This window comes from Contarinia nasturtii, unplaced genomic scaffold, assembly GCF_009176525.2.
Source record: "Contarinia nasturtii isolate CC-2019 unplaced genomic scaffold, AAFC_CNas_1.1 Cnas_scaffold_928, whole genome shotgun sequence".
NCBI lineage: Eukaryota > Metazoa > Arthropoda > Insecta > Diptera > Cecidomyiidae > Contarinia > Contarinia nasturtii.
Window position 1 is genome coordinate 2,696,611 of NW_022198275.1, and position 26,605 is coordinate 2,723,215.

The 26,605-nt window shown below is 34.2% G+C and overlaps 5 protein-coding genes across 5 annotated transcripts; 2 read left to right on the forward strand and 3 right to left on the reverse strand.

The window, feature by feature from the left end:
- Nucleotides 1-1,562: 1,562 nt before the first annotated feature.
- On the forward strand, nt 1,563-2,612 carry LOC116342967 (probable 39S ribosomal protein L49, mitochondrial). Its single transcript, XM_031770812.1, has 2 exons — nt 1,563-1,742; nt 2,064-2,612. The coding sequence occupies exons 1-2, from the start codon at nt 1,635-1,637 to the stop codon at nt 2,544-2,546; spliced, it is 591 nt and encodes a 196-aa protein (XP_031626672.1). The 5' UTR covers nt 1,563-1,634; the 3' UTR covers nt 2,547-2,612.
- A 9-nt stretch (nt 2,613-2,621) lies between these two features.
- On the reverse strand, nt 2,622-4,070 carry LOC116342965 (breast cancer metastasis-suppressor 1-like protein). The gene is made up of 3 exons (XM_031770810.1): nt 3,715-4,070; nt 3,387-3,631; nt 2,622-3,318 (listed from the first exon to the last, which is right to left on the reverse strand). The coding sequence occupies exons 1-3, from the start codon at nt 3,902-3,904 to the stop codon at nt 3,049-3,051; spliced, it is 705 nt and encodes a 234-aa protein (XP_031626670.1). The 5' UTR covers nt 3,905-4,070; the 3' UTR covers nt 2,622-3,048.
- Nucleotides 4,071-4,441: 371 nt separating this feature from the next.
- LOC116342962 (ATP-binding cassette sub-family B member 10, mitochondrial-like) lies at nt 4,442-7,163 on the forward strand. The gene is made up of 4 exons (XM_031770805.1): nt 4,442-5,236; nt 5,299-6,045; nt 6,109-6,596; nt 6,674-7,163. The coding sequence occupies exons 1-4, from the start codon at nt 4,681-4,683 to the stop codon at nt 6,965-6,967; spliced, it is 2,085 nt and encodes a 694-aa protein (XP_031626665.1). The 5' UTR covers nt 4,442-4,680; the 3' UTR covers nt 6,968-7,163.
- A 285-nt stretch (nt 7,164-7,448) lies between these two features.
- LOC116342963 (4-coumarate--CoA ligase-like 7) lies at nt 7,449-11,232 on the reverse strand. Its single transcript, XM_031770806.1, has 5 exons — nt 10,527-11,232; nt 10,186-10,452; nt 9,111-9,600; nt 8,954-8,994; nt 7,449-8,818 (listed from the first exon to the last, which is right to left on the reverse strand). The coding sequence occupies exons 1-5, from the start codon at nt 10,915-10,917 to the stop codon at nt 8,214-8,216; spliced, it is 1,794 nt and encodes a 597-aa protein (XP_031626666.1). The 5' UTR covers nt 10,918-11,232; the 3' UTR covers nt 7,449-8,213.
- Nucleotides 11,233-13,440: 2,208 nt separating this feature from the next.
- On the reverse strand, nt 13,441-26,072 carry LOC116343100. Its single transcript, XM_031770996.1, has 14 exons — nt 25,847-26,072; nt 24,388-24,922; nt 21,294-21,504; nt 19,759-19,947; nt 19,317-19,685; nt 19,121-19,235; nt 18,426-19,057; nt 15,903-16,322; nt 15,242-15,294; nt 14,921-15,134; nt 14,575-14,844; nt 14,297-14,516; nt 14,188-14,228; nt 13,441-14,127 (listed from the first exon to the last, which is right to left on the reverse strand). Exons 2-14 carry the CDS (start codon nt 24,667-24,669, stop codon nt 13,529-13,531), a joined length of 3,615 nt encoding a protein of 1,204 aa, XP_031626856.1. The 5' UTR covers nt 24,670-24,922; nt 25,847-26,072; the 3' UTR covers nt 13,441-13,528.
- Nucleotides 26,073-26,605: the final 533 nt, after the last annotated feature.

A 26,605-nucleotide genomic window follows, 5' to 3' on the forward strand; every position in this document is an offset into this window, starting at 1 on the left:
TTTATGTCTTCTTCATTTACACCCGAAACCAATTCAACGTCAACATAAGCTACAGACAGTGTGCGCTACGTTCGCACTGAAATTCCGCAATTTTTCTATTCTCTTTCATCGACAAAAAGCCAACGATTTGAAACTTTGTTAAATTGTTTTTTGGTCGATCTCATCCACGAAAAACAAATACATGAAAAAAAATTACATGGAAAACTCACTCGGATCGGAACACACAAAGTTGAAATTATGCAAACAAACAAGTTTTTGCTGTTTTTCTTCTTTTCCCAATGTGTCTTTTCGCACGTACGTTGTTGTGTTTGACTATTTTGTGGTTTATTTTCGGTGATCAATGTTATTTTGTCTTTTACACACCACTCACAATCAAATTCAAACAAATACCATTAAAAAATAGCAAAAATGAAATGATATGAAACTTAAAAAAGGAAAATCGAAAAAAAAAGATTCACACAAACTAAAAAGAAAACTTTTTTTTGATCACTGTGGCCGTCGTAGCCGTTGTCATCAAGTAGAAAAAAAGTATACACTTTTCTAAATAAAATATAAAATGGTTGATAATATGCGCCCGTAGTTGCTGTTATTATTATGTACACATTCACAAAAACGAGACCGTACGTGAGACCGCTACCGTCAGAACGAATGTGTGTGCGTGTGAGTACAGATCAAAAGAGAGAGACAAAGAGCGGCATTGAGAGAGCGAAAGAGAAAGAACAAAAAGAAACTATCAGAAACAGAACAAAGTTTTGCGTTCCCTACAAAGCATCACCAACAAGTCGTATTGCTCACTTTGCGTACATTCATTTTGTTCGGCAGCTTGATGATTTCTCGGGTGCGCTCATTCTCAAAAAATTAACTCATCGTGGTTCATTTTTCATAATAACACACCACACAAATCGTCGATTCTCTCCATACGGCGATGCTACGGTGGATGAACTACATTCATTCCGTTCATTCCTTTTGGCAACTTACACGACTAGGCTCTCTCTTACACGCACACACACACGCAAACATACGCTCTCGTTGGTGCATACATGCATACGCAAAAACGCATTGACAGCAACCGAAGCAGCGCGCTTTATTCTTTCGCACTGTTTATTATAAACGAAGAAGAATAGCAACGCTGCATTTAACGAAACGCTTTTATCCTTACATATTGTAATTTGAATTTTTGAAAGAAAATTGGTAATTTGGTTGTTGCCATTGATACAGGCGGTTCGGCTACCGATGATCATGCATGATTTTCGCTTTTTCTAGGTTGAAAACAGCACTGAAAATTATAATTACATTTTTTTTGCTGAACAAAAAACTTTACAACTGCTTTAACAAATTTTAATTAAACAGGTCGAAATTGGATCTGTTTTTGAATGTCATTCATACCGGCTACCATCGAATATGTGTGTCTACTAATGTATGCTAGGCAATACCAATATATACATATATATGAGAGTCACTCATGCGGATACACACGCATACAACGAAAATCGTTAGCGTACGCCATGAGAACTGTCAAACATGAATGGTAGCTTTATATGGTCTGTTTCTCCCGTCTCTTGTCGTCTATATTCTCACAATAACGTCGAACAGTAATTTGTTGAAGTGACAGCAGCGACAGTAGTATTGAAAAAATGGCGTTTCTTGTACGAAATACACATCGCACGTTTTCCGCGATTTTCAAGAAAACTCTAGCAAGTTCAACGACACAATTTTCCGCTTATAATGGCATCGATTTAACGGTAGGTCAAATAATTAAATAGATAAAATACCATACACTTTGTGATAGAAAGTGACAATCAAATTAAAAAAAATATTGCCGATATGAATGACATATCAAATTGTTTTGATTCCATAGAGACTAGCATGTTGTTCAAAATGTCAAAACTATCAATTGTTTTTGGTTATGAGTTGAAATACATTTTTTGAATATTTTTTATGCTACAACATTAATTGATATTTTTTCGAGATCATTTTCATTATAATTGAATGAATTTGAAAAACCTTATTAATGTGAATGAGATCGAGTAGTAAAATATGTTTTCTATTTTTTTAATTTTCAGGCTCGTACCTTGCACATCTCACACAATCGATTGGGCGAAAATCCAAGACTCACAGCAACTGAAGATGTTGATTTAAATGCCCAGCCATTGATAGAAGTGTTGAAAAATCCACCAGAATGGAAGTACGTTGAACAAATCTTGCCGAAACTGACCGTACCAAGTGTAACACCGAAAGCAGAATATCCATCGGGATGGGTGCCACAACATCCAGATGGACATAGCCATCCATATTTTGTTCGGCGTAACAGAAATCATATGGTACCGGTTTATTTGAGTATTGATCGTCGTGGTACATGGCGAAAAACCTATGTAAAATTCATCAGCGGCGATATTTGGAAACTGCATAAAGATCTAATGGATTATATTGAATATTATATGTGCAAAAAAGAGAGATCACGAGTCAATGAATTTACAAGGCAAATCATTATAAATGGAGACTATGTGAATTTAATCAAAGATTATTTAATTCAAAAAGGTTTTTAGCCAATTTGTAATCATATTCAATACTTTTAGATTCTAAACCAATAAACTTGTTTCATTTAAATCAAATACACATAATTTTTTCTCCTATTGCTTTATTCGTTACATTTCAAAATAAAATATCGATGTGTTTCGCATGTGAATGAATTTCTATTCGTAAACTATATGTTATTTACAAATGATGATTTGAACGGATTTCAATCACTGAAAAAAATTCAAATGACAGTTTTTGTTGTAAAATTATTTTCCAATGAAAACACACATGCAATTATTCATTCACACTCGAACGAAAAAAAAACCCATACAAGCCAAAAACCACGGGACCTGAATTAAGTTTTTTAAACACCCAACATTCTTAAAGCACATTCAACCATTTCGCTATCACTTACTTTAAATGTGAATTCAGTTCGGGAAAATTACAAACGATTTCTTATGATTTACTTTTTGTTTTTTACTAAAAAAATGGCTTAAACATTCGTGCATTTGTGTGTTAATTGTTTGAGTTTCAAGATGATGTTGGCGGTGATGATTTTTTCATTCCTTTTCGAATGAGACGCCAATCGTCAAGGATTTGTTCTTCGGATAACATATAAACAATGTATGGCCCAGAGACGGTGACGGCTTTTTTTCTACCAGGACCGCGCACTTTGCTTGTACGTGTACTTGTTGACCAATCAGCCCATGAAATATCAACATTATGTCGATCTTCTTCTAATCTTCGGATTTTCTCCATCAATTCTTCATAAATGGCATCTTTCGACAATTCTTTTTCACTCTACGAATAATAATAATGTAATCAATTAAATAGATTGTGAAAATGGTTAGAAATTTTGAATATTTTACCTCGAAATGTTGTTTGGCAGCTTGTTCTTCGGCAAGAAATTTATGATTAGCATTTTCAAGCCGTAACTTTTTTAGTACTCCCGCCACTTCAATTCGATTTTGCATATGATCTGTTAGCTGCTTCAATGGCTCCAAATATTCCTGAGATCGTCCACTTCGCACATCATTTAAATGTAAATCATTTTGTTTGATACGTTCCTGAAATAATTGCTCGCGCAAAGTGTAAAACTGTTGTTCCAAATCAGCTGTGTACAAAAACAAAAGTAAATCACAAACATCAGTATTAAATAAAATGCGAAATGATGCTATTTTTGATCGAAGTTCTTACTCATATACTTGACGAAAGTGGCGGTCCGACGTTCGCATTCGTGTTCATCGAGCTCGGATGAATCGGAATCTGGTTCTTCAGCTTCGCTAGAATCAGCTTTTGCATCACGGCTTGAATTTGAGTGTTGTGATTCATTTTCGGACATATCACCATCACCGTCACTCTCATTTTCATTGTGTAACGAAGGCATTTTATTTTATCGATTCCAACTTATTGTCTTCGTAAATTTCACAAACTGATTTTTAACACAAGCAAAAAATGAAAATTTATGGCAGTTTTTTGCTATTTAAATTTGATTTTTTCTTCTTCGCTTGTGCTAACCAAGTGAGACTTGTTTGCTATTTAGCGTAAACTTAATGACGTTTCGAATGACATTAACAGCCAAAGCAACTGAGAGACTGAATGTGTCTGTGTGCGTGTGTGAGTGAACGCAAGTGTCAATTTTGTGTTATGTGTATTTGTGCCGTTGTTTTGCATACATAAAAACTGAATAACATGCTGACGTACGATATTTGCGCTAAGTTGTGAAATAAATATGGCATTCATATTTTGTCTGAATTTTGCTCATTAATTGCGTTTTAATGTTCATGGTAGACAGCTTATGTTAGCCTTTTTCAATGGGTGTATGTGTGCGTGTACCACTTGTAGCCAACTTCAGTTTTGTTGTCAAATCAAATTTTATTCCGTCTTTTTGTCCCATTCTTGCTCATGCCATTCTGTTTTGTTAGTTAATTCACACGTCTTTTACATTCAAAAGTCATACTCCTTCAGTGTCATGTATTGTGAAGAGAGTTTTGTGTAAAAAAGAAAATCCGAATAAAAATGCGCTTCAAGTTAAAATAGAATTGAACCGTGTATCCGTGTTTAATTTGCACAAAATCGTAAAATTTCTTTTAGTTCTAGCTTCACCATTTTCAAATTCATACGAAATTCTTAGATAAATTGTTTCAATTTCCTTAAAAAAATATGTTACAAAAATACTTAGTATTTACAAATTACACAAATCGGATGGCCATGCTCCGATGTTATCGAGATTTTGATAAGCTCGTTACAAGGAATTCACTCACCAAATACCAATCGACTTTATTCAATCAAAGTAGACGATATCAAAGCGTTTATTTAGCCACCCGAATTGAATCACATTTGAATTCACGATGTATTAATTTATCAAAATTGCGTGGTTTAATCGGCCGACGAAATTTGTGTACAAAACCAACGAAAAAAAGTGATCACAACTGGTCATTGATACGAAAACAACATCGAGAATCAAAACAAGAGATAAAACGACTGTTTTCGATGGCCAAAAATGAAAAATGGTATCTAATTGCGGGAGTTGCTTGTTTGATTGTGTCGTCAGCGGTTACCTTAGGTGTTCCACGGGCCATTGGCAAGCTCATGGACATGATTGTTATGGATGAATTTCCAAAAGAGAAACTACACACATTTTGTGTCGTATTGTTCGGAATATTTGTTGTGGGTGGTTTAGCCAATTTCGGTCGAATTTATCTAATGAACAATGCAAGTAAGTTCGTGGAAACGGCAACAGCAACAACAAATCTTTTATCATTTATTTGCTTTTTTTAGCTCTTCGAATTGTAAAAGATTTGCGATCGCGTGTGTATCGCACAATGTTGAATCAAGAGCCGGGCTGGTATGATACAAAAGGCACAGGAGAACTTATAAATCGGCTATCAAATGACACAACACTTGTCGGCAACTCCCTCAGTCAAAATCTATCGGATGGCCTGAGATCAATCATAACAATAGCGGCAGGAACATCTATGATGGTTTATACATCCCCTCAATTGTCACTTGTTGCCGTGTGTGTTGTCCCGTTTATCGGTGGCCTGGCCATTCTTTTCGGGACGTATGTCAAGAACATCACAAAATTATTGCTCGACAAATTGGCTGAAGTGATGAAAATCGGAGAGGAACGATTGAACAATGTAAAAACAGTGAAAATGTTTTGCAAAGAAGATCTAGAAAATCGTTTGTTCACAAAAGAGTTGGTGAACGCTTTGGACCTAGGATACAAAGATATTTTTGCCAGAGCCTCATTTTATGGAATAGCCGGTTTATCAGGCAACATAATTATCATTTCGGTGATCTACTACGGGGGGTCCCTGGTGGCGTCAAACGCATTGACTATCGGAGATTTAACATCGTTTGTATTCTACGCTGGCTATACGGGGATGGCAATGACAGGACTCACGAAATTTTATACGGAACTCAATAAAGGCGTCGGAGCGGCCACACGAATTTGGGAAATTTTCGACAGACAAATTGCAATACCAGTTGATACCGGCATCATACCAAAAGAACCGCTAAAAGGCAAGTTTATTCAATTAACTAGTAATAAATTGAATTAAATAACATTTTATTCGCTCATTCTAGGTTCAATTCAATTGAAAGACGTTTGTTTCACATTTCCGGCTCGACCGAATGTAACAATATTGAAAGATGTGAATTTGAACATTGAATCAAACACAGTGACTGCCATTGTGGGAAGAAGTGGCAGTGGAAAGTCTACCATTGCATCACTTTTGGTACGTTTTTATGATCCACAATCGGGCGGTGTTTATATTGACGGTGTTGATATAAAACAATTGAATTTAAAATGGCTTCGAAATCACATAGCAGCTGTTAGTCAAGAACCAATTTTGTTCAGTGGTACTATTCGTGATAATATTTTGTACGGTTTGAAGTCGGATGATAACGAGAATTTAGCTAACGAATACTTCGATCGCGTCGTTAAACAAAGCTATGTCGATGATTTCGTAAAAACACTTCCAGACGGCTATAATACACTTGTCGGTCAAAGAGGTTTAACTTTATCGGGTGGACAGCGCCAGCGAGTGGCCATAGCAAGGGCCTTGATTAGGGTAATTATCATTATTGCAGGCATTTCTCGTACCTTTGCATTCCAATTGAATCCATACCTTTTTTTTCGTTATTTTAGAATCCAAAAATTTTGATACTTGACGAAGCGACAAGTGCACTTGATAGCGTTTCAGAGGCAGCAATTCACAAATCACTACAAACCATTTCCCAAGATCGAACGGTATTAACGATAGCCCACCGTCTTAGTACAATACGCAATGCACAAAAAATTATTGTTGTCGGCGATGCAAAAATCCTTGAACAGGGATCATACGACGAATTAATGGCAGACAGCAAAAGCATTTTCCGAGATTTGGTGAAACAGCAAACATTTGAAACAGCACCATCTAGCCATATCTTTTTAACTGAGTAAACGAATTTCGCAGAGGAAAACTATGTTTTCAAAAAAATGGAATTGTGTTTTTTTATAAAATGAAAAAGCTATTTTATTCGGGGTTGTTGAATATATTGATTATTATTTGTTAAAATTGAAGATGTTTTAGTGTAATTCCAAAGTTATAAACTTTTCGGAAGGACAAGTTAAAATAAAACTACCATTGAAAGCTACACATAAGGACTTTTTCTTTTAAATTATTGTTCATTATAATCCTTGTCGCAAGATCTTGGTTGTTGGTTCTCGTATGGTACACCAACATCCAAAGATTGAAAATTTTTATGTGTCAATATAACACCCTTCGGCAGTCTCGACGTAACCGAAGAATAAGGCAACAGTGCTTTATAAAAAAATCATCAAATGCAACGTTTTTATTCAATTCAGACGTTTCAGATAGAATGAGACCCAAAGACAAAATAAATAATAAATCTCCTACACCAAGATGTAATAATTATCATTGTTTACCATTTGTATTCATTAATTCATCTATATTTAAAGTGGCTGCATTGTATTTTACTACAATAATCTTTATGTTCGTCAAAAAATTAAATCTTTCCCATTAAGTTTATATTCGTAAACAAAAAATTTCGTACTTTATCATTATCTCTTTGAAAAAAATTATTAATGAAATTTGCATCATAGTCTACGCGTCGATTTCTTTCTCCCTTGTCAATTTTCTAATTATCAAAACTTGATTAACGTATCAATGCGTTGACCATTGCCTTGGTACATTCGGAACATATAGAGCAATATATGATTCTGTTGTAAATTCAAATGTTTTCTTTCGAAAATCGTAATTCAAAAAATTGTAATTCAAACATTCTTGTCAAGAACGTTCAGTGATTGAAATCGCTTGAGTAGCCATTAAGCACATCTTTTCTTAATGGTTGACTTTAACAATTCACTGCGAAACATATTTATGTGGTGATAAAAATAAATAGAAAACACAAGTGAACTGATTCGCTGATTGGATGATAAAACAAATAAACAAGAATATGACAAATATCTATAAAATTTTATGCCAAAGAATTTCGCCAAAAAAAAAACTGTGTATACGATTTGAAACGAAAAGTGTCATAGTATTCTTGATGCTCACACTTCATATCTCATCATTACCTCAAATAAAATAAATTGTAATAAAGTGTTGCTTCAAGTATTTTTTTAAATAATGGTTTCAAGTTCAATGTTAAAAAAATTGTAAAAAGGTAAAAATGAATTGAAAATATTATATTTTTAAGAATAATTTGCGAATTTCACGGCGTAGAATTTTGCCAGTTGGACTTTTTGGAATACTATCTACGAATTGAACACCACCCGTCAACCGCTTATATTTGATCACCTGCTTCTCTACAAATTCTTGAACATCTTGTTCAGTTATTTTTGATTCAGGTCGTCGTACGACAAATGCCTTTGGTACTTCGCCACATTTGGGATCTGGAACTCCAATTACTACCGCGTCTAGTATATCAGGATTTTCGCGTATGATTCCCTCAAGCTCAGCTGGCGCAACTTGATTTGCATTGACTTTAATCAATTCCTTCAAACGATCACTGATATAAAATAGCCCATCCTCATTATAGTACCCAATATCACCAGTACGAAGCCATTTATCTTCGGTAATCATTGCTTTGGTTGCTTCCTCATTTTGAAAGTAGCCCTTCATGACGTTTGGACCGCGTACAAGTAGTTCGCCGGTTTCATTTGCGGCCAAACCCTTGAAACTTGGATCATCTACGCCGGCAATTTTCATTTCAACATTCGAAACTGGCCAACCCACAGTTCCGTAATTTGTAAGTCCTTGAGGTGTTAACGTTGCTAGCGGCGATGTCTCTGTCAAATAGAAATGCTCCATTTGAATTTTATCTCATAAATCAAATAATACATTTTATCAGTTAAACATGTGTTTTTTGTTTGAATTTTGATTTTTGAAGCATTTGCATTTGAACATTAAACATTTATACTGACCTGACAAGCCATACCCTTGAAAGAATGAAGCATTTTGAGCTCTGAAATATTATTGGTTTTTTTTATTAGTCCAAATGATTCGTTTCTCGGAATGATTTAATAATGTCGTCTCTTGTACAGACGGTCGTCTGGTGTCATTACAATTTTTCATACATACAGTTTTTTAAAGCGATCAGCATCAGTTTGAGCCAGATTCGAAGCAGCACTCATTACTAAACGCGCATATTTGAAGTGATTTGGTTTGGCGCCTTCGTAATTAGCCAACTGAATTATTACTGGTGGCACTAAATGTAAAAGTGTCGCTTTATGATGCTTTATAATTCGTAAAAATTCATTTATTTCGTATTTTGGCATTGAAATAATTTTTGTGCCCAGTGATAGCTTCGAAAGCAGTATGATAATCAGACCATAGAGATGATAGAATGGCAAAAAGACAGGCACAATCTCCTGGAAATCGTTAGTTGTGGCATGAACAATTTGTGTATATGGAAGTCTTACATCCATAGCCTCACAATTCGATACTATATTATTATGCGTCAACATAACACCTTTTGGCATCCCCGTCGTACCAGAAGAATATGGAAGCAATGCGATATCATCGCATCCAGTGTCTTTATTGAATTTTGTGGCATCGGACAAATTAAGACCTGAAATTTAAAAGTTTATAGGTATTAATAGAGCATTGAAAAATGTGCTACTTCATTGAATCATACAGATTTGCTTCTTCTGGTAAAAAAAGCAATGAGATTTGCATGCGATGAAATAAATATCATGTTTCTAAATAGCAATCACATACACATAAATTCAAATTCACATGGACAATAATGTCACAAAAGAAATGAGAAACTTGATGTCAAGATCCAAATACAAAAGCAGTATAAAACACCGTATAGTGTGCCAGTAAATAGCTAATGTTTCTTCTTTGCGAAAAGGTTGATATTCTCGCTGTTACTACGTTACAAATCATCATGTTATACTACTGTATTATTTATTTCCATTTTCTTTTGAATACGTCTTTCTCAAGGTCATAGAACTAGAAATGTGTCAGTTTGTTGGTCGATTTCACAAACTACATTAGAGTTTGTAAGTGCGTGAATGTTGCTATAATGCGAACAGCTACTTTGACAATTTTTGGAAAATTATAAATTTGAATTGTTTTCAAGCGATGAATGAAGTAATAAACGAAATTTTATTTTGTTGTTTTTTCCATTGAAAACATAATGTTTGCTTACCTTTTGGATTTATCAATTCGGTAAAGTTAATCATATCATCTCGAAATGAATGATTTAACTCACTTTTAATTGCAATCACTTTAATATCAGGTTGTTGTGCGAGAGCACAAGCTTTTTTCACCACATCAAAATTATCGACTAGGCAAAAAATAGCTTTTGGACGGCTACTTATCAATTGACGTGAGATTTCTTCGCTTGTATACCATGGATTGACTGTTGTTACGATTAAGCTAGCCTCAGCTGCTCCCATCAAGGCAATTAAATACTCTGTTTGCAAAACCAATATTTGGAGGTTAAGAAAAATAAATGCTTGACAAAAATATTAACAAATCAAACGTTACCTGGTACATTTGGGAGGCAAATGCAAACGATGTCATTTTTTTCCAACTTTAAATTCGTTCTCAATCGAATTGCTAACGCAGCACAATGATCTCTGAGCTTTGCATACGTATATTTGCGTCCAGTAACTCCACATTGAATTGCAATGTGATTTTGCCATTTTGGCATATTTTTCCAAAAATATTGATCGATGGTCATATCCGGAATGGAAATTTGTTCGTACGGCGATTTTATTATGTATCCATCTTTTTCGGTATAAATCATATTTTTCTTTGCCAACTCACTTAATGGAACTCTTTTTTCTGTCAACGCATCGGTTGACAGAAATCGCCCCAAAATCAACCGTGCACCACTTTTCATATGCACTGACTTTAATACTGTTCGGCTATACATTTTCGACTAAATCAACGCTGTTGTTGTTATTTATCTTCAAGTATTTCTTTTATTTCAAATGCACTATCCGGTTACAATTTTTCAACTGAACGCAATGTGTACGAAAAATAATATCACTGCCTCTACGGGAAGTGCGATAACTTATTTTTAAAGCACACAAAAACGATACAGAATGTAAATACGTTGAATAATCTCTAAATAAACGACGATAAGACAGTTTTTGAATTGATATGTTTATCTTTTCAAATTGCACAGAGTATTAAATACAATGTTTTTCGTCTAGCGTCCGTAATTGTCTGTCACTTTATGCATTATGTTTCACTATTGGTGCAATATATATACAAAAACGAGGGGCGGATCACTATTTGAACGAGCACATTTTTTTCGACAAATAAAGTATGATTTAAAATCAATGCTGAAATTTCCTTATCTACCCATATAACTCATTTGCGGAGTAATTTTATCGATGACGGGACTGTGCGGAGTTCAGCGGAGATAGCATGCAAATGCTGTGTGTACGAGTGCAACAGCGTTCTTTGCTGTTCATAGATTTATTTTGTCCAATCGTACATCTTAGTAGCCGTACACACAGCTAAGTTACTAATAATCTGCGTAAGAATGATACACATAGAAGTGCTGTTACCCTCGTACACACAGAGTTTGTATGTCATCTCCGCCAAACTCCACACAGTCCCGCCACCGTCAAAATTACTCCGCAAATGAATTATATGGGTACTTATCTGTCTCTTTGACTAAATCCAATCGTTCAATTATCGTAAGGCTATGGAGGTCAAATTAATCTGACAGTTATCTTCAGTCTAGCAAGATGTGTCAGTGCGTTGTCTTTGCATGTACCGATTTGCAAAAAGATTTCCGAAGCATATATATGCGTTTTTGTAAATGCAGATGTTTTCATGCCATTTTTAACGCTACTTTTTTTTCTCTTATCGAATAACATTATCTTGTCCGATTAAGTTGGCTTGGTGAAAATATTGAAAAAAATTGATATATTTAGACTGTTATCAAATCTGCTCATTTCAACTTCAAAATGAAGCTGAAATAGTAAACCCCTAATAATTTTGAAGTGCATTAAAATGATATTCAATAATAACGCAACGTTTTTTTCTGCTCATTTAAACTTTGATATTTTATACATGGAAAACTGTACTAAACTTAATATTCACACAAGGCACAACCTCAAACAACAATAGCATACATTGAAGTGACACTTAAAAAATTATTGTATATAAAAAATTAATATGAAATTATTATTCGACCTCACTCTCTACGTGCAGTCGATAATTCTACAGCGGTCAATCGATTTCGAAAAAATCACAATTTCTAAATATCAGAGCATCTTGATTTGTTGCTGCTCAGCATATAGCTGAGAGCTGAGAAATGCTGAACTCGTGCGGCTAACGCAAACGAAACGGATGGCACGCACACATGCATTCTCCCCGTTTAAACGGTTATAAACAGTTGATTGGATTTTCAATTCAAAACTCAAAACTTAGTAACCAGTTGAGTTTGAAATTGTGTTGCGACCGACATATGAGAAGCTGCGAGAAAAACATCACGTCGCATCCCTCGTTATTTTGCTTACGTAAGTGAAAGCAAGAGATGAGATGCGACGTGCTGTTTTTGCTCTCAGTCTTTCATATATTCTGAAAGTGTACGTCTAACGCATACGAAACGGATGCACGATACATATTCCCCTTTCACTTCGTATGTTCGCTGGTATAGTGTGTTACCGTTGTACTGGCAATAGCGTCAACGGCAGCACATACGAAGCGAAAGGGGAATATGTATCGTGCATCCGTTTCATATGCGTTAGCCGCACGAGCTCAGCATTTCTCAGCTCTCAGTAATATGCTGAGCAGCAGCAAATCAGGATACTCTGCTAAATATATATCTTTTGATTTCATATTACAGCCGTAGTCAATAATTTCAGATGAGTATTTTTGTAAATAGATATGTGTCTTTGGACGTTGTTGACAGCGAAAAATGGAACAATCGCATTTTTCTGAAAACAATTTCGAATGAACACAAAACAGTTTATAATTATTTATTTAATGTTTCGATGCACGATGATCAACAAATATGCTTAAAACTTTACCGATAAGATGGGATAGATGGTAGAGTAGCAGATAACATTGTTTCCTTTTGCATACAATGTTAAACATTGTGATAGTTTTCCATTACTACAAGTTGTATATGATTATGATATTTATGTCAATTATTGACAATTTGATAGCATGTCGTTATATGACGTGGCCTTGTTCGAAGTACAATAATATACAGTAGATTTATTAAATTCGATTGCTTCGGTCATTTTGTAGTGGATTCGATATATACATATATGAATCGTTTTGGAAAAAACTTTTACTTATTTCGTTGTATTAGCAAAGAACAAAGCCAACATTCAGTTCAGGTCGAGTTTTTCAATCATATTCGAATCCCATGAAGTGTTTTTGATGGTTCAAAACCAAACCAAATCTGTCAAATAAATTAAACTAGTATATATTTCACTTACTCAAAAATACTTTATTACTTAACAAAAAAAATAACCATTAAATGTGGAGACGTAAAATAATCAAAATGACTGTATTTTTTATAAAAAGATTTTTCGAATTTCACGGCGTAGAATTTTGCCAGTTGGACTTTTTGGAATGCTATCTACGAACTGTACACCACCCGTCAACCGCTTATATTTGATCACCTGCTTCGCTACAAATTCTTGGATATCTTGTTCAGTGATTTTTGATTCAGGTCGTCGTACGACGAATGCCTTTGGTACTTCACCGCATTTCGAATTCGGAACCCCAATAACAGCTGCGTCTAGTATATCAGGATTTTCGCGTATGATTCCCTCAAGCTCAGCTGGCGCAACTTGATTTGCATTGACTTTAATCAATTCCTTCAAACGATCACTGATATAAAATAGCCCATCCTCATTATAGTACCCAATATCACCAGTCCGAAGCCATTTATCTTCGGTGATCATTGCTTTGGTAGCTTCCTCATTTTGAAAGTAACCTTTCATGACGTTTGGACCGCGTACAAGTAGTTCGCCGGTTTCATTTGCGGCCAAACCCTTGAAATTCGGATCATCTAGGCCCGCAATTTTCATTTCAACATTCGAGGCTGGAAAACCAATCGTGGCACAATTCGAAACGCCCAAAGGAGTTATCGTTGCAATTGGCGATGTTTCTGAAAAATAAAAATTCTCATCATTTTCATCAGTTAGACATTCGGATGTTTTTTTCTTACCTGTCATTCCATATCCTTGAATGAAAGTAACGTTCTTGGCTCTAGAATTTCAGACAATTTGTTTGTTAATAATTCAAAAATAATAATACGTTTAATCAAAGAACCATACATTTTCTTGAGTCGATCAGCATCAGCTTGGGCTAGATTTGAGGCACCACTTACTGTTAGTCGAACGTGTTCAAAGTGCTCGGGCTTAGCTCCTTTGTAATTGCCCAAATGGATTACAACCGGTGGAACTAAATGTAATACGGTCGCCTTATAATCTTTTATAACATTTAGGAACTCGTTCACTTCATATTTGGGCAGTGTAACGATCTTTGTGCCAAGTGCTAGAAAATAAAATATGTTCAAACACATTCATTTAATTTTCCCATAAGTACTTCTCACCTAATTTGGGTGCGAGTATCACCATCGAACCATATATGTGAAAAAATGGTAGAAAACATGGCAAGACATCTTGAAAGTCATTGGTGGTTGGTAAAGTTAATTTTTCATACGGCACACCAACGTCCAAGGATTGACAATTTGCCACCAAATTCCGATGTGTCAACATAACACCCTTTGGCAGTCCCGTCGTACCCGATGAATAAGGCAGTACAACAAAATCATCGCAATCAATGTTTTTATTCAATTCAGACGTTTCAGATAGAACGAGACCTATAGAGACAGTAAAATAAACATTAAATAATCAGTCAGTCTCCTACATGAAGTTGTAATAATTATCATTGTTTACCATTTGGATTCATTAACTCATCGATATTAATTGCATCGTCTGGAATCGAAGCGGCTGCATTGTGTTTGACAACAATAATCTTTGTGTTCGGCTGTTGAGCAAGTGCACAAGCTTTTTTAACCACTTCATAGTTATCAACTTGACAAAACACGACCTTCGGCTGACAACTTATAAACTGACGTGATATTTCTTCGCTTGTATACCATGGATTTACCTAAGGGAAGAATCACAAAAGAAAAGAAATAATTTAAAGTAATCGACAAATAATCGTAAAACAATCAATAATAATTAATAAGCAATTTTTTTGCACTATGGATTTACCGTTGTCACGATTAGGCCGCCTTCAATCGATCCCAGAAACGCAACGGCGTACTCTGTATGAGACAAAAAAATACCATCACTTTAAACTTAAATAGATGGATGATGTATTCTCCAATTGGCCTTGGAAAAAGAAGTGAAGCGTTGAATCAACAAACATAACCGGATATTATATAACAAACTTATCCATATACTTGCAAACCAAACCAATGTTCGTGCATAAAGAAGCTCAAGAACATCAAGTAAATCTATCTTGTGTATTACACATAAATTTAAACATTTCGTTTGGATGTAAAATTTTATCGGTGAAGTGATAAAAATAAAGCAGACAATATATTGGGCTGAATATTCATTTGAAATGAAAAGAAATAGCACGCTATTTTTGATAAGACAATAGAAGTGATTGTTATAATTATTGTACCAACGTAAGTGTTTTATAACCACAACAATCACTTCTATTGTTTTATCAAAAATAGCGTGCTATTTCGTTTCATTTCAAATGAATATTCAGCCTAATATATTGTCTGAAATAAAGCACATCTTTGCAAAAAAAAAAACTATGAAAAATTGTGAACGACGGGGTTGAATAGTTAAAATTGTGCTAATTTAGATTTTTCTCGATTATCGATTTTGGAGCAGCATTAAAAATTATATTCACAATTACCTGGTACATTCGGAAGACAAATGGCAACTATATCTTTTTGTTGTAAATTCAAATGTTTTCTTAATCGAATGGCCGATGCGGCGCAATGATCTCTGAGTTTGGCATACGTGTAATTACGACCAGTAACACCACATTCAATTGCGATACGATTTGGCCATTTTGGCATATCTTTCCATACGTATTGATCGATTGTCATTTCAGGAATCGAAACCGCACCATACGGAGATTTCATCACAAAACCTTCTTTTTCATCGTAAAGCAAACTTTTCTTGCCCAGATCGCTCAGTGAAGTTCTTTCTATCGATTGGAATCGCCTGAGCGATTGAACACCATTTCTCTTAATGATCGACTTTAGCAATGCACTGCGAATCATTTTTAATTTTTTTATAAACTCTATGAACACTTTTAATTTATATTTGTTTTATTGAACGTAAAGAATAAATGTTGAAAAGAACAAAAAACACACAAAAACTCTTTCCCGTGCCAAGTTTGAATCAGAACTGAATGACAAAATATTCAATCAGCATACTACACTTTGATTTCGTTGGGCTAGACGATATGATTGGATCCGAAAATTGTCATCGTTTATGTATCAATTATATGTATATGGTTTAAAAAAATGTGTCGTGTAAAAATAAATTAAAATTGATGTAAATTATATATTTCAAACATTGCAATTTGTTTTGTTTAGTTTAGCAGAACGTTTTTTATCTTTATTCTCGATTCACGACTCAACAACAAATATGATAGACTGTTCTCAAGTGAACTGACTACGCAGAAAAATATTCACACTGAAAAAGATACGTTCGCATGTCTATGTGGGCTTTATATGTAATACAATGCTGTTACGAATGTGTATGTTCGCTTGCTCATTTACTCGCAAAGAAAGCAAACTCATTATATATATATACACCAAGTCATCTAAGTGTTGTGCGGTGCGGTGAACAGCGATAAATAAAAACAAAATCAAATTGGAGTTGAATGATACGCATTTTTTATTCTGTAGAAACTGTAATAGATTTCAGTGTACATTTTTTTGAATAATGAAGACATACCATATCATATAATGATCCGAAATGTTAGTAATTTAAACCAATAATTTATTTAAAAAAAATCAACATCATCAGTCGGTAGCATGAATATTTTAGTTTGGTGCTATTCGAATTTTACCAACTGAAATTTGTGTGAATTTGAACCATTACAGTATCTGGCACACTTAATAATCAAATTGAAACATTGTCGTATTTTTTAGAAGCAAAATTTATAAGCGGTCATAAAGCTAAAGTAATAAATTTCACAATGATGCATATGAACAGTTTCTTGCAATGATGTTTATGAATAATGTATCCGAAATACGACGGTCAATGGTCATTTCTGTTGCATTATCGATTCCAAAGCCCATTTATAACAATGAAACTATCTTTCACCCTGTGAGCCAACTGATACATGGATTTCTGCGACGTGAAACTGCACGCAAGAACTTCTCATACATAGAATTCCATTTAACCGCTTGAAGCATTTTGAGAGTTTGACCAATACTTGAAACTAAAATTCAAGACAACGATAATATTCCATTTGAAGACGGATTCACACCAACTGAAATTTGTGGTGTGTAAAACTTGATGTACGGAGCTTAAGTGACATGGAATAAAAATGCATAATTCAAAATGAAAATACACTGACAATATTTAATTTAGAGACAAAAACTCTGGCTTTGAAACCATTAAAACGATTTTCTGCACGAAATCACATTATTAAGTTTTGTAAAAGTGTGTGAGCGAACGTGAATTCCAATGAATGTTGCATAAAACAGTAGGATTTCGGAGAAATAAAGTTGGTGCAGAAAATATTTTAATGTAAAGGCGATTACCCAGAAACTATATGAAAACAGGGAACAAGTGCTGAAGACCAAAGTACAGAACTAATACAAAACAAGCTTAGCAAAATAATTAAACTTCCTTAAGACTTAAGAGTGTTTTTTTTTCATTTATTTTTTTCCACTTGGTTTAATTGAACAACAAACAAAAGTATGAATTGTCAATTAAGTAAATTGTAAAAATTCAAAATCGTGATTTAAAATTCGTTTCTATTCAAATATGTTTAGTATATTCATATAAATGTAAATGAGCTAGTGTGTTTTGGTGCATTCAAAGTTAACATTAATTTCAAATGTAATGTGTCAATTCACTTCAAACTCAAGAGCTCGTTTAACTCAGCAATAATCTATATAATTATTTTTAAAATCTTATTTCATAATCTCCAACGTTAGATATTGTTATTATTTCATTTCATGTATAAATATTCACCTTTATATAAAGTCTAAAAATATATGAAAATTCGGACCGAAGTTATAAACATCACATAAAATAAATGAATATGCTTGCTTGTTTGTTAAATTCTTCCAATAAGTAAACAAATTATTATCAACTCTTTGTTTATGCTTTGTATATATATATATGTTATAGCTAAACACCAATGGAATCGTTGATTAATTCAATCAAATTTAAAATGAAAGTTATTGACAATACTTCAATTTGAGTTCACGTCGCATAATTTTGCCGGTCGCATTTTTCGGAATGGTTTCCAAAAATTGTACACCACCTTCGAGCCGTTTGAATTCAGACACTTTTTGTGCAACAAATTGTTTGATATCCTGTTCGGAAGTTTGACTTTCAGGTCGTTTTATTACAAAAGCACGCGGTGCTTCGCCAGTTTTTTCATGTGTAACACCAACCACAGCAGCATCAGTGATATCAGGATGACTTCTAAGAATTTCCTCCAACTCCGCTGGAGCAACTTGGAATCCTTTAACTTTGATTAGTTCTTTGAGACGGTCGGTAATGTAGAAGAAACCATCATTGTCATAGTGGGCGATGTCACCAGTTCGAATCCATCCATCAAACAAAATTTCGTTTGTCGCTTCAGCATTATTCAAATAGCCAAGCATATTTTGTGGCCCTTTAACCCACAATTCCCCGGTTTCATTTGGTCCTAGACCAACACCGGTTGAATCATTCGTTGCGACGATTTTGCAACGTGTAGCGCTAGCCGGATGGCCCACAGAGGCATATTTTTGATTTCCCGGCATATTAAAACATGCCACCGGGCTTGTCTCTGTCAGGCCATAGCCTTGTACAATATTTGTATTTGGCGCTCTGAAATAAAATCAAAATGTTAATCCAAACATTTAGACACTCACATTTTCAAAAGAAATATACTTTTTGTAGAATCGTTCAACATCCAGAGCTCCTAGGGGTGCAGCACCAGACATAACCGATCGAACGGATTCCAAATCTTTTGCATTTACTCCATTGTGTTGTCCCAAGTAAATCACTATAAAATATTTCGGAAATAATGTCGAATATTGATTAACTTTATATAAGTCGTGAAAGAAGGCGAATGTGTTTTACATACTAATTGGCGGTACAATGTGCAAAAGGGTAGCTTTGTGATCTCTAACCGAGTCCAAGAATGTATTCGGTTTAAATTCGGGTAATGTGACAATTTTGGCGCCAAGTGCAAGCTTTGAAATCAGCGTCACCGTAAAACCGTAAATGTGAAAGAATGGCAATACACATGTTGCTACATCTTGATTCTCATTCGTTGTGGGTAAAATCAGAGGCCCGTCACCAATTTTAACGCCAATTTGTTCACAATTCACTCCAATATTATTATGGCTAAGCATAACGCCTTTTGGCAAACCAGTCGTACCGGATGAGAACGGTAGAAATGCCATATCATCGGGATGTCTTTTATGCGGACGCAATAAACCAAAATCGATATCTGCAATTAAAGGAAATATTTTATTCAATTAATCAGTCTAAGAATTGTTGATTTGCAAATTCAAAGTGCCTACTATTTGTTTCAATTAAGTCAGCAAAGTTGATTGCACCACTTGGAATCGATTCGTTTTCATCGGTTTTAATGCAAATAATTTTGATGTCCTTCTTTGCATTTTGAATGGCTTCTTTGATTGTCGCATATGTTCTTGGCGTTCCGATGATTGCTTTTGCATTACTTGCTTCCACTTGACGTTGAATCTCGCCTGTGAACAAAAAAAAGCATTTCGTTAAAATATTTCGATTGAATATAGATTGATGATGGTTTTAATTAAATTCAAAAAATGTTCTTTCCGATGGAAAATTATTCAAAATGTAAAATAGTAATCAATCAAATTACATAGATGTATTGAATGCAAATGTCAGGACCAATGACTTGATTTATTCAATTGATTCAGTTAACGTCAATTCCCGTTTATGTGCGTTCATTTGCGAAGAACATTCAAATAATTTTCCATTTGCACGATTTTATCGATTTTCATGGAGTGTAAAATTCGCGGTTTATGAATTGTGTAACTTTTGTGCACAATGATTACAATTGTTAGCCGAAAATCTAAATGGAAAGTGACAATGCATGTTTCCGACGTACGAGCTCAAATGTTAAATATTTTGTAATTTTTCATCACCATGACTTTCAATCGGTTTTGATGATGTTGAAATCTCCTATATTATGCTCCATTTGCACATATTTGTCAATCGATACACTTTAACACGAATTTGTTTGAATATGATTCAATTGAAAATGCAAATTGATTCACATACACACATATAGAATGATTTTCTTTATATCAACAATGATTCAAATTCTGCGCTATAGAGCTAAATTGTGGAAGCAAAACACGTTTTTTTTGTCTTCTTCAAATGCATGATTGAATACACATGCTGAAATCAACAAATCAAACACTGGTTTTTATGGTAAACTGTTGATTATTATTTTCCATCCTTTTCATCGATTTGCTTGACAGTTGCTGGCTTGACCTGTCAGTATCTGTTTGTTTTAACATAGCTTCCAAAGCACACATTTCCATCGTTCAACAAGTCAACAAAATCTTTTTTGCCTGAATTCACTCACTAAATTGGTTAGATCGAAATACATATCAAAATTCATTTAGATATCACCCGAATTGCACAAGCACGCACCACATACTGTGTCTGTTTGCAAAATTCGTATGTAATGCGAGTCAATCATTTTGGTGACAGCTCGAAATTGAACGGAAAACCATTTTGGGATCCATTCAATGGGAAAATTAATGGAATGCTCTACCAGAATTTCTGTTATTCTGTCACACATTGAACCACAGCACATCAACCAAAAAACGGTTTGAAATTAATTCAGCTTGAAATCGGATTGGTTCGTCCCTTTATTCTTACTCTTCAATTGTGGTAAACCTTCGAATAGTGAAATCGCACTCGATCAATTTATCTGCCATCATTTCATCGAATATGAGTCGACTATGTGGCGGTTCAAGTCCTTTTTCATCGTTTGAAAGTTCCATAAATTGATCGCTATGAGGAGGGTTTACTGTCGTACATTTAGTGGCGTCAAACTTACCGGCTGTATAAATTGGGTTTATTGTTGTTATAGTAAGACCAGCTTCAATAGAACCTAAAGCGGCAATTGCAAATTCAGGAATATTTGGCAAACATACGGCAATCACATCGCCAATGTGCAAATTTAAATTCGAATGCAAACGAATTGCAAGTGCGGCTGAATGGTCACGTAAACGAGAATAAGTGTAAGAACGACCAGTTACTCCGCACACCTGAAATTATAAAGGAAAAACTCACATTTATTAGAGAACAAATGATTAAATGAAGATTTAATTAAAACAAAAAAACCGCAAATTGTGCATTTGAATGTACATTGATTAACTGTTGATTTATATCAAATGCTGTAAATAAGCAATGAAGTATGTGCAAAGCAAAGCTAAAATTGCATTAAAACAGTAATAAACACTTGTCGAAACGATTGTTTCTCCTGTCAAAACAACTCATAATTTCTATTTTTATCAGACATTATATTGAGATATTTTCAGCCAGCTGAATCAGCTCAGGGAGCTAATGCCAAACGCTGAAATGGAGTGAAAATTGTAGCAATAAAAGTTTTTTTATAACCATAACAATCACCTTTATTGTTTTCACTCCACTTCAGCGCCTGACGCTAGCTCCCGGAGCTGATTCAGTCGGCTGGAAATATCTCAATATAATGTCTGATTTTTATCAAATGCTTTGTTTGCTAGTTTACAAGTTTTTTAATGAAACAAATGTCTAATTAAAGCATTCGATCAGTGGGTCACACTGAACCTTGAAAAAGAATGTTTCCGGGTTTGTTAGTGAAATCGAAAAAAAAAAAACAAGAACGCTGATTAATTCATTCAAATTACCGTCGATTCCCCTTCACAAGCATGTTTTCGACTATATATTCACAATTTCTTGAAGATCTTTGTATATTTTTTTGTAATTCATGACAATTGTCATTCATAAATAAGTTGCAACAAATGACAGTAAAACATGTATTGTCGCTTGTGATGCGATTGTAAATATCAACACTTCAGAATTGTTTGAGTTCAAATTCCATTTGATTGTATTTATTTCAACATTGATTATTGAATATTTATTCAATTTCACACCGAAACGAATTCGAGCCAAAAGACCACTTTTAAATGTCATCTATATATATACACACCCATAGCTATATTGATAGAATATTGATCAATTCTACTTTGGTAATCTGTTCATGTTTTTATAGGCAATAAAAAAAATGAAGTGAACCAAAATAAAATAAAAGAACATTATCTATTGACCTGTATTGACTCAATTGTGTACTGCAAAAATAAAAATGATATCAATGTTTGATTTTTTAATTTCTTTTTAAACCAAAAAACAAACACCTCTGTTGAAAACAAGTGATATTAATTTTGTACAAATTAATATCTACACATGTTTCAAACGTTTTGTTTATATAAAAATGTGTTTTATCATTTCAATATGAACATGTGTACGTGCTGCAAGTCATGCATCAAGCTAAAATGGTCATCCAACGTCATCGATTCTCTTTTCCAACTGGTTTTCGGCATGTGTGTAAGCAACATTTAAAACCAAAAAATCACACTGTTCATATGGAACGTACGTACGAACAAAGAGCATAAACAAAAAACGGCCTTGAATTTTGTATGCGAGTTCTGAAATGTTTGAAACGCATTGTTGTGTGTTCGTTTGATTTTGCAATTTTATTTACAATTTAAATGTCATAAACAAATGTATGCTTGATTGTCTAAATTCAAAATTTTAATCGTACGCGTTTAATTGTTATCATGACAATAATGTAGATGGAGTTTTAAAGAGAAACCTATTACGGTGCTATAAATATCAGTAAATTTACACAATTGTGCCATTAAATGTACAATGTTCATATGGCAAAGAAAATGCTATCAAGCACTTGTAGTTTACAGAGAAACTGCTTCAATTAGATTAGATTAACAAGATATCGTTCACAAATGTCACACGTGCAATGATTTCTCGGTCACTCGCATTTAACCCGCAAACACACACGTAGTAATAACAAAACAAAACATGATTGAACTAATCTATGCAAGAGTTTGATTGTATTACATATACGCACTATTTGCGTTGATTCACCGAAATATCCCATCTCATCAACAAGATGAAATTATAGATTTATCTACCTATTCATTCCATCCAATTTAAGATCCAAGCAATTTTATTAAATCTTTATAGTCGCTTATCGTTCACGAAAAAATAAATAAAGTTTTTAATGATGCCAAATGGTTCATTAATTGTTAAGTTTCATTAACTCAAATATTGGATGGAAATTTGTTTTCAAACTATGCTTCGTTTACATACCGAGTGGGGAAATTGAATGAAAGTTCTGATATAAATAGAAAATATAAATTTGACTGTGGTGCCCCTTCTGAATGTGCTTAAATTCAAAACGACAATATATTCTGAATGAAGAGATTTTCCAATTAGTCTTGATGTTTACAAATAAGGTAGATGATTTGAAAGGTGACACAAATTGGCGTACGCTCGTTGCAGTGATGGCATAATGAGTTTGAGCTGTTAACGAGAGGTTTGTTCATCCGAAACGTGCAGTTTAATTGCTATCGTTTTTTCAATCATCATAAATAATTATATGAAATCGACATGCAATTCAAGATAAAGAACATTTAAAACATTAAAATAGATTGAAAAACTTTTGCCTGACTTTATTCTTCACTTTTCTCGTTCTTATGTTACTAACTGACTCACTGACTTCGTTCACTTATATAATCACATGATCGGCTAAAATCGGCATAAAATTTAAGAGTGCACTCTTGATAAAAAATGTAATCTACAGAGAAATATGACTTGAAATAGATAACAACCAACTTGTTTGTGAATCTGTTAGAATTTAATCCAAATACTGTTTACACAACTGAAATTGTCCTAAACCATTTGACGCACATCAATGCTGAAATTTTACATAGATGCAAGTGAAACAATGTAAACATTTCTATTTCGGCTTTTTATATCTATCCGTATCTGTTTTAGATACCGTATGACGGTAGCAATGAACCCAATAACAATGAGAATTAAAAAGTAAACAAATTGTGTAACTAGTGAAAAGGTTTAATTAATTTACTTACAACTGCAACATGATTGGGCCATTTAGCAACATTTTCCCAAACGTATTGATCAATAGCCAAATTTGGTGTCGTAACGACATCATATGGACTGTTTCGAATGAATCCCTCAACTGGATTGTGTGTAAAATACGATTGATACGAATCCATAATTGGTTGCGATTCTGCGGTGCTTACATTACGTTTGTTTGTTACAGTTTGACCTGATGCAAGAAAACGTTGTACACTTTGTTGAACACGATAGCCACCGCCGAGAGCACGGCTTGTAATTAGTTTCGATAACATTTTCGTTCTCTTTTTTCGTATATCTTGTAAAATTGGAATTGTACTCTTTTTTCTTCGAGACACTTCAAAAACTTGTCAGTTATTTGTTTCGATTTTATGCAACACCACCGTGAGTGAATGGTTTTTGTTTTTGTTATAAATTGGACGTTTTGTTCTGTTGTGGTTAAAGGTCACTTTTTCGAGTTGGTCGTCGTTCTTGATCGAAACTTCACACCGAAAAACTGGCGACTGTTGTCGATTATGACTGCGTTATCTGTCGTTGAACAAAAAAAAAAAAAGAAAATTTAAATACATTAAAATGGTTGCTGTTTTATGAAGTGTAAAACCAGTTTTTTCGGTTTTCTATGCAACAAGTCTATGTTTTCAATTCGATTCCAAAATTGACTGACAACGAAGAGAAACTCGCCCATTGGAAATACATTCATTAACATTTTATGCGATTTTTGAGTAATGAATTAACCTAACGAAGAAATTTATTCTCGATTCGAAAGCAAACATTCCAAATGTGGTTTTGTTTTCGAAATGAACGTTGGACTTGTGTATTTTAATATGTATTTCGTTTTTAAATAATGACGTATTAATTCAAGCCCCTCAAAAAAAATGATTGCTCCAGAGATGTTTGTTTTCTCACTTTCGCGCAACTATGTGTTTACAAAACACAGCTGGTTTATACGGAGTACGGCCCATGACGTCACCATCGCAGACGCTTAGACATACCGCCAAATACGCCATATCCAAAATATCAAAAGAAAGCAAAAGTGAAAATTGTGTGTGCGTCGCTATTTGTGCATTTTATCCATTAACGAAGAAAACCATATAAAATTGCGTCGTAAATTTATGCTACTGAGAAAATATCCGAAAAACTGACTTTTGTCGAGAACGAAAAAAAAGTGTTTTGTGCAATTGAGCTCAAAGGTTGCTGTCAGTCAATTGTACTTTGTACACAACCATTTATCCGTAGGTAAAGTACATCGAATTTACACTGTATTTAATTAGAAATTCAAACGGTAAATTAATTCAAAATTCGACTTTTGGCATTATTCCAATCGATTGACCTGCCTCCGAACAACAAAGAATAACAAAAAAAATATGCGTAAAGTAAACAAAATCGCAATGAAATGAAATGCAGTCAATCGAAACTAATTTTTGATTAAAGTTTTAAAAAAAATCACTTTACTTTGTTTTGCTGATTATAGCTGTGCGTCTGTCTGTCTTGTCTTGTATTTTTCGTTCTTTTTGACTGCCTATATTCAATCAAGTAGTATGTTTATTTATATTGACGACTCAAGCGTTAGCCCGTTGCAACGTTGCCGGCACTTCGAATTGAACTGAAGCTCAATGTTTCTGCTGCTAATGCTAAACCAACCCAAGGCACACAACGACTCAATGTGTATAGCTGACACTTTTTTTCTATCAGCAAATGCAAGCATACACACACGAAGCGAACGAGACAAAACGAAAACAAAAGAGAGATTTTTTTCTCTACTTCAGTCGATAGGCAACGCTGTTTATGATATGATCACAATGTTGATACTTGTTTTTACTCTTGCTGGGTGTTGTGTACACACAACGCAACTCAGACAACAGATATCGCTTGATATAGGCAATGTACATTGCATACAACACCAAAACGGCTTTTTATATAACAACAATAACAACAACGACGACGACGACGACATCAAGTAAAAGACTCACATTCGTATGGCCTATGTAAAATCCATAGTAAATGTGTGTGTAGCGGCAAATGGTTTATTTACGTTGTCGGAATTAAATGTTCAGATTACATATTCAATTCGAAAAACGGAGGCAAAACATAACATATACAACGATGAATGTTGTTGTGTATGCGCTCGGTTTCTGCATTTTTGCATGTTCTGTTTGTTTTGTTTATTTTTGGATTGTTCGAGCCGAGATTAATAACACTCAAATTGAGCAG

Bases quoted from the DNA above. Each gene is read 5' to 3' on its own strand.
- LOC116342967 (XM_031770812.1), top strand. From the start codon at position 1,635: ATGGCGTTTCTTGTACGAAATACACATCGCACGTTTTCCGCGATTTTC. The intron at 1,743-2,063 runs GTAGGTCAAATA...TTTAATTTTCAG, and splicing joins ATAATGGCATCGATTTAACG to GCTCGTACCTTGCACATCTC.
- LOC116342965 (XM_031770810.1), bottom strand. From the start codon at position 3,904: ATGCCTTCGTTACACAATGAAAATGAGAGTGACGGTGATGGTGATATG. The intron at 3,632-3,714 runs GTAAGAACTTCG...TTTTGTACACAG, and splicing joins CACTTTCGTCAAGTATATGA to CTGATTTGGAACAACAGTTT. The intron at 3,319-3,386 runs GTAAAATATTCA...TATTATTCGTAG, and splicing joins CTGCCAAACAACATTTCGAG to AGTGAAAAAGAATTGTCGAA.
- LOC116342962 (XM_031770805.1), top strand. From the start codon at position 4,681: ATGTTACAAAAATACTTAGTATTTACAAATTACACAAATCGGATGGCC. The intron at 5,237-5,298 runs GTAAGTTCGTGG...TGCTTTTTTTAG, and splicing joins TTATCTAATGAACAATGCAA to CTCTTCGAATTGTAAAAGAT. The intron at 6,046-6,108 runs GCAAGTTTATTC...CGCTCATTCTAG, and splicing joins ACCAAAAGAACCGCTAAAAG to GTTCAATTCAATTGAAAGAC.
- LOC116342963 (XM_031770806.1), bottom strand. From the start codon at position 10,917: ATGTATAGCCGAACAGTATTAAAGTCAGTGCATATGAAAAGTGGTGCA. The intron at 10,453-10,526 runs GTAACGTTTGAT...TTTTGCAAACAG, and splicing joins TTGCCTCCCAAATGTACCAG to AGTATTTAATTGCCTTGATG. The intron at 8,819-8,953 runs GTCAGTATAAAT...TCTATTTGACAG, and splicing joins TCAAGGGTATGGCTTGTCAG to AGACATCGCCGCTAGCAACG.
- LOC116343100 (XM_031770996.1), bottom strand. From the start codon at position 24,669: ATGTTATCGAAACTAATTACAAGCCGTGCTCTCGGCGGTGGCTATCGT. The intron at 21,505-24,387 runs GTAAGTAAATTA...TTATAATTTCAG, and splicing joins GGCCCAATCATGTTGCAGTT to GTGTGCGGAGTAACTGGTCG. The intron at 15,135-15,241 runs GTAAATCCATAG...TTCTTCCCTTAG, and splicing joins GCGGCCTAATCGTGACAACG to GTAAATCCATGGTATACAAG.